This window comes from Eretmochelys imbricata, chromosome 22 (genome assembly GCF_965152235.1).
Source record: "Eretmochelys imbricata isolate rEreImb1 chromosome 22, rEreImb1.hap1, whole genome shotgun sequence".
Lineage (NCBI taxonomy): Eukaryota > Metazoa > Chordata > Testudines > Cheloniidae > Eretmochelys > Eretmochelys imbricata.
The window spans coordinates 14,639,120-14,646,529 of NC_135593.1; the positions used below are offsets into that span (position 1 = coordinate 14,639,120).

Sequence of the window (7,410 nt, forward strand, 5' to 3'; positions counted from 1 at the left end):
AGCCATAGCTGCACTTGTGCATGCAAGTGGCCAAGCTTCCCCAGTTGAAGGTTAACTGTGTGTTACGCCCAAGCACACCCCTGACACACCATCCCCATATCTGCCTAGGGCCTGACCACACCCCTGAAGGGTCCCCTCCTCTCCCTCTCTGGTTGTGTGCACGATCTGAACATGCTCCCCCCAGCCCTCTCTGCCCACCCCCACCGCGTCCTACCCTGTTCTTCACCCTTGTCGTTTTTGCTCAGAACTCTCTTGCTAAAGCTGCAGGTTCCCTGCTGATTAAAGCCTGCAATCTCTGGCTGCAGGGCTTTCTCCCTTTTCCAGGGGGCCAGAGATGAGCGGAAATGAAGTTCAACACCAGTATCCCTGTGGGGAGGTGGCCCTCCCGCAGTTGGAGCACTCCCAAGAACAGGGCCATAGGCAGTTTGGTTTTTGCAAAGGAGACTTTAATGTGCAGAGTCAGGTTAGTAGTGCAAAGAGTTAACCTTAAAACACACAGCTTTTCTGGACAGCAAATAACAGCCCCTAAAAAGGCAGAGAGACTGACTTTTAAAACATCAAAAAAGACTGGATAGGAAGGGAAGCAGCAGTGAGCTCTGGGAAGAGAAGTCCCCCAGAAAGCCCGATACAAAACTCTCTCCCTCAGGGGATTACGTTAGAAAAGCAATCGCTCAAAATAAACCCCTGAAGCAGAGCAGCCAGAGAGCAGCCATGAGGGAGCCAGCTTTTTACGAAGGCACAAATGGGGAGGGTCTGGCTAACTTTACCAAGAGGGCCGGGTTCGCTGCGCAGGCCTCTGCCTGCCTCCAGCTTCCAAGGGGGATGGTTAGGAAGAAGTGGAATAGCCTCATCTGTGCTGGAGCAGGTGGAAAGCATTACGTACAGTTATGGACGCTGCACCTCCCCAAGAGCCTAAGAAGCCTCTTCGGCCAGATCCTCCTCAGGCTGAATTGGGCATAGCTCTCTGCCCATTTACACCAGCTGACCCGTGCTACTGTATTAGATTGTGCCTGTGCAATTTGTGGCATGAATAATACCACAAATACACTTGGGATTTTAGCAATGCAGCTATGAGCTTTGTTACTTGGCATGGTCTTTCCCCCCAGCCCATCAGCACTAAGGCCCTGGAGCACTTTCTGAAGGGACAGAACACACGTACCACCGGGAAGGAGCTTTGGCCCAGCCCCACAGCCACCATTCTGCTGCGCTTTGAGACGCTCTTGTGGTGATTGGGGGGTGGGTTATACAAACTCTACAAATCAATCAGAGCATTTCCAGGGGAATTCACAAAAAATAAACAGGTTTCAGAGTAGCAGCCGTGTTAGTCTGTATCTGAAAAAAGAAAAGAGTACTTGTGGCCCCTTAGAGACTAACAAATTTACTTGAGCATAAGCTTTCGTGAGCTACAGCATCCGATGAAGTGAGCTGTAGCTCATGAAAGCTTATGCTCAAATAAATTGGTTAGTCTCTAAGGTGCCACAAGTACTCCTTTTCTTTTTAGAAAATAAACAATTCTCCGTTTGGATTTCAACATCCCCCTGCAGTGTTTGAAAATGGAGGTGAGGCAGAAAATGAAAGGGACTGGCCAGATGGAGAGGAAAGCAACATTTGAAACAGACTGCAGCTGGGGGGGAAGGAAATTTTTTTCTAAAGTAGCAAAGTAAGAGATTGTAAACATGAGGATTGCAAGCCTGGCTGTGTGTCAGAATAGGCAGGGCCCATATTGTACCTCTGGCTGCGTGGGTTACAAGCGAGGGCAGAAGTTGATTCGGTGACATCTCACTTTTGTCACCCTAGATTTCAAGTGTAAGGCACTCAGAAGGGGCAGAGAAGGATATTTTTCATCCCCTTGCCAGCGGCATCACACAGCAGCCATTCAAATGCTTGTCTAGGATTCTTTTTTTATTGATCAGAAAGTGAAACCTGCATCATTTTACGTGTCAGTGGCCCAGTAGCAGCACTGCTCCCTTGCAGCTTTCGAGGTTAGAAGCTTAACCTCACAGGTTCTGCATCTCACCCTTCACACTCATCTGCCAGGTGAAGCTCCGCCCTGAAACTCTTCGCCAATGCCTGGATCAGCCTCCCTAAGACCGTCAAGCACACAAATACAGGGGGTCTTCCTACAGGCCGTTGTGTGCCATGCTCTGCAGGGCAGCACAGTGCCCCACCCTTGGTAGAACTGTTCGGTTCTGGCCTCCATGCAGGGGCCGCCTCATATACTAACGCCAGAGCGAGACCAGGGGTAAATCCTGCACCCACTGAAGTCAATTTTCCCATTGCCATCAGCACAGCCAGCATTTCACCCTGAGGCTGTAACAACGTCCCACGAAGTGCTTATAACTGTTCAGTTACATTCACACCGACTAGCCCACGTCTCGTTATGACATAGTAGAATTCTGCAGTGTAAACAAACTCATTCGACCCTCCCCAAGTGCTCTCTGGCCTTAATACAGGGCTTCATTTGGGGTCAGACCAACTATCAATTATTTATTAGCTTGAGAGAGAAGAAAAACAGCCCTCAGCCTCTTGTCTTGTGGTCCAGGGACTCTTTCCAATGTAAGTACTGACAATTAAATTGATTCTGGCACTCTTATAACCCATCTCAAGCATCCGGGAACACGAGAGGGTTTTAGTTTAAATATGTATTTGTCAGCTCACTGATCTCTTGGAATTACGCTTACTGGCAAAATGTTGACAGGCCCTCCAGACCTTCCAGTCCAGAGACTACTGCTAAGTTTCACTGCAAGGGGATGGTGCACAAGCAAAGGAGATCTCATGATATGTTTCACATTTCAGGCTGTGGGTAAAACTCAACACTATATAATCCCACTCTAAATTACAATCCCTATATGTGCAATCACAGCTTCATCCCACATGGAAAAGTACTTGCTCCCCAGAGTCTGCATGTCTCAGCGGTCCAGCATTGGGATTTGGAGCTTCCCCCCTCGGAGACCACTCCTTCAATTCCAACCCAGTCTGGGAGACAGTGAAGACAGTTACAACGGGATGGCTCTAGAGCAGTCTCAGTAAAGGCCATGGGTTGAGTAGGTCACGGAGAATCAAGTCCCTTCTAAAGGGGACCCTCTGAGTGTGGAGGGAAGTACAGGGAGATGTGGATGCTTGCATTGCTGCTGCCCAAGCTGGACCTGTTCTGTGGATAAATGGAGGCCTTCAGTCTCCAGGGCTGTTAAAACAGCACCACATTCATGAGAAGAAAATCTTCAAAAGGAAAAAAGAGTCAGCTTTCCTCTCCCCCACTCAAACACCCCCCATCCCAAAAAAAAAAAAGAAAAGAAAAGAAAAGCTGTGCAAGGAGTCTGGAATGTGCTATCTTGCATAGGTGATCTGTGCTAATTACATGCAAGTGTATCCAATGAGGTTCTGACTTAACTCTATGGTAAGTTAAACTGGGAAGAGTTTGTGTTCTCCCCAGTAGCAACATTTGGCTTCTAACTTGCGTCTCTCTCGAGGAGGAGGGGCCCTGAGAGAAGTGGGGAAAATGAGCTGGAAAAATCCCACAGCCTAGTAATTTCCCCCCTGCATTACCAGCTTTTGAAGGGGAAAAAGAAAAAATCAAGACCCCAGATGGCACCAGGATCCAAAATACTGTGACAGTTTCTGAAGAAATGATTAAAGACTGCACAGGGTGTCCTTCTGCAACCAAAAGCCAAATAGGCCTCTTGCTGTCGAGATCACGAGCCAGTCTTTTGGATCAGGCTTGAAAGATGCACTTGCCCACTCACTAGGGGCTGTAGCCGAGATCCTCAAAAGTATTTAAGTGCCCAGCTCCCATTGAAATTGATAGGCATTTGAGGCCTAAATATCTTTGAGAATCTGGACCTGTGAGCCTGGGGCATCAGTGTGAAATTGATAAGACAGCACTGTAGTCTGCTGTGAAACTGACCAAGAACGTGTCAATGTCAGCCACTCAACTCCCTTCCTGCCCCCCTACAAGAAAGCAGGAGGGTAAGGGGGAACAAGAAGAGCTCCCTCTCCCTCTCAACAGCTGAGAGAAGAGGAGAAATGCCAAGATTTTCAGGCAGTCATTAGCCAAGCCTGCCTTGCTCCTAATAGCAGGGTTGGAATTCCAGCATTTGCTTTTTCCTAACAGCTGAGTTTCTTACCAGGGCACAGCCTTCATCTTTCATAGCACACTTTTGCTAGGAAGTGTCTGGAGCCTTTTTCAAGCCTTGCTTTGGATACTCTATATGATGAACCAACAGAGGAAGATTCTGCACTCCGGGCAAAAGTCCTTGAAATACAGAATGTTCAACTGCCAAAACCTTTCAGTCCATTATTGAGACCAGCTGCTGTGCTTTCCAGTGGCAGTGACAAGCAAGTTACACCATAATATTAGTGAAACCAAGCTTCTAATGTTCTCTCTGTTTCAGTGCCATTCTCGGTTCTTTGGAAAACTCCTGGTGGCATAGAAAGCGTTGAGCTACTGCCGCGTACCAACACAGAAAGTAACACCACCGTGAAGCCAGGGTCCCAGGATTCTCCTTGCTGGCTGGCACACCGGGTAAGCCCGGTGGAATGTAGATTAAGCAACACCCCGAACTCACAAGTACACGTCGAGAGTCTGCAATATCATCTGTCGGCAGAGTGGGCAGTTGCGCTGGTAGATGGCCTGCTGCAGTAGGATTTCGGTGCATTGTTGGCAGAGGCACAAGTGCCTGCAGGGCAGGAGCAAGACTGTCTTGCTTTGGTCCTGGCAGATGACACATTTTTTACGTTCTTCTTGTTCTTTCAGGAGCATCCACGGGTCATTCTCCAAAACGACATCCTCGCTGTCCTCCTCCGAAGCATTCAGCTGCTCTTTCCTCAGAGCTTTGGCTCGTGATGTGCTTGGTCCTTCGCCTGGTGGCTGGAGGCGCTGCCCTGCTGTGGCATTTCGACCAGAGGCTGGTTGCACATTTGATCCTTGCTCAACGTTCGTGTCATGTTGGTCCTCATGTCCTCTGGCTGCTGGCTGCTGCACCTGACGGGCACCACCTGCACCCTGCTGATTGGCTCCAGGCAGCCCTGGTCTTCTCTGATGAGCTCCTCCAAGAGCAACTGGCCTATGAATGATTGCAGCTGCCCCTTGCCTGCCTTGGTTGGCCTCTGCACCTTGTGGCTCTTGATTGACCTGTTGATTTGTTGCTCTGCCTCCTCCATTCCAGTTGGCCATTTGGAGACCCCAGCCTGCTACCCTGCGCCAAGCATGGGAGCTCACGACCATCCCCAGTGACAAGAGCACAATCTGATAGAGGCGCCAGATGTCCCTCCGCAGGCGGTGGTAGGAAGGCAAGGTATTCAGGTATCCCAACACATGGTTTGCCAGCGTCCTTGTCAGCTCAGGGTTGAGGACTAAGATGCTGACTGTGACAATTAGGGCGAGCAACACTAGGCCATAAAGATTCAGGAAGAAGACATTAACCAGGAGTTTGCTCATGGACTCTAGGAGTTCGAATGCCAGCTGGCAGGGTGACCACACGAGAATGGACATGGCAATGGCACTGCTAGACATGTGAGCAAGGAAAGCAGAGAGGAGGTCTGTGACTCTTAGGAAAGGGCCAATGATGGAGTCCCACAGGGCCAGCACCAGATTCTGGGTGCCGATCAGGCAGATGTTGATGATGCTGTTAACGAAGTAGGCGAGGAGGCTCATGACAATGGTAAACACTTCGCATACCTGCCTCAGGAGCGACTGGCCAGAGCCAACCACATTCCAGAGCCCTCGGTGCACAAGTTCCTTGCTTCTCAGGACCAGGTGCGAGAACAGGTTCCCGATCACTTTCAGACTCTCCAGGCTGGAGCAGAAGCCTCGGAACAGGCCAGTGACCGTTTGGACAGAGCCCAGGGCCAGGCAGCAAAGCGCCTCCACCAGGTACAGCAAGGAGAACAAAGTCCCGTTCCAGCACTGGATCACACCAGCCACCAATGCACTGGGCAGGTTGTAGACGAACGTGATGAGCCAGACCAGCACGGAGACCAAGGTGGAGACCAGGAAGAAGTTCACATCGAGCAGGAGGCTCAAGAAATCCAGGGCCATCCCTATGCCGTTGACGACCAGGAACACTAGATCCATGGCTCGCGCCCTGACGAGGGGGGTCCCGGCGTGAACTACAGCAGCTGGGTTGGAGGAAAAGAGAAGGGTCAGGCTCTGATGGGAAAAGCGGAAGGGATGGGGATGGTTCCCAGGGGGTGGGGAGGGTCCTGCCAGGCAGCTGGAGGAGAAGAGGATCCTCTGGTGGCTAAATGTGCCGGGGGGGGGGGTCACTTTAGCGTTTCAAGATCCTGGCTGCGGGGGGTGGGGTGGGGGGATGTTTCCTTGCTACCAGGCGGGGGGGGCGCTCAGGCAGGGGTCCCAGCAGGGTGGGGGTGTGAAATCCCGCAGGGGTGGGGGTCCTCTGACGGGGGGGGGGGAGTGCCGGCTGGGCGATTCCATCCTTCCGCGGCGTGGGGGGGAGCAGCTCCTCACCCCGCTCTCCCACGGGGGGGCACCCCGGATCGCTTCCCCCCTCCCCCCCCGCGGGGGGTGAGTCTTATCCACGTCCCGGGGCTCCCTCCGCGCGGATGGGCGCCACCATCTTGAGTGGGCGGGGCTGGACGCCGGCCAATGGGCGGCGAGAACCGCCCCTGCTCGCGCTCTGATTGGGCTGTTTGAAGGACTCGGGGGGGGGGGTTTGCTGTTTACGTTCCGACGGAAGGGGCGTGGCCTATGGGTCCCAAGGCTCCTGCGATTGGCTAATGCTGGCTCCGGCTGGGTGGGTGGGCTGAGGATTTAAAGGGACAGCGCCCTACCCTGGGCAGAGGGCGGCTGGGGACGGGCTCTCTCCCCCTGGCGGCTCCGCCACCCCCAGGCGGAGCCTGGGCTCACCTCCCGTGGCCCCCGGCCGGTGCCGGGCCCCCGCGGCGATCCTGGGCCAGCTCGTGGAGCAGCCAGCCCAGGATCCGATCGGCAGGCCGTGGCTGGGGCCAGATGCTTCCGCTGCCCCGACCAGAACAGGGCGATTGTCCAGGGGTCCCGCCCCCGTCGTCCACTCCCAGCTTCTGGCCCTTCGGGGCGGCCGGCGCACGGGGTTGCATCCCTGAGCGTCTTGGCTCCTAGCCCTTGGTGAACCCCATCCGCCATTGAACTTACCTCGTGCTCTTTTTGAACCCAGCCGTACTTAACGCCCGTCGCACGTCCCCCTGGCAGTGAGTTCCACAGGTTGACCGTGCGTCATGAGAAGTACTGCCTTCTGTTTGTTTTAACCCTACGGCCTATTAATTTCATAGGGTGACCCCTGATTCTTGTGTTATGTGAAGGGGTAAATTACACACCATGCATGGTTTCATAGACCTCTGTCATATCCCCCACCACCATTCCCCCCCAGTTGTCTCTTTTCCAGACTGGACTGTCCCAGGCCTTGTTAATCTCAT

The 7,410-nt window shown here is 52.8% G+C and overlaps 1 protein-coding gene across 1 annotated transcript; it reads right to left on the reverse strand.

Moving 5' to 3' along the window:
• Positions 1-424: 424 nt before the first annotated feature.
• RNF26 (ring finger protein 26) lies at positions 425-6,572 on the reverse strand. Its single transcript, XM_077839804.1, has 2 exons — positions 6,467-6,572; positions 425-6,117 (listed from the first exon to the last, which is right to left on the reverse strand). Exon 2 carries the CDS (start codon positions 6,071-6,073, stop codon positions 4,562-4,564), a length of 1,512 nt encoding a protein of 503 aa, XP_077695930.1. The 5' UTR covers positions 6,074-6,117; positions 6,467-6,572; the 3' UTR covers positions 425-4,561.
• Positions 6,573-7,410: the final 838 nt, after the last annotated feature.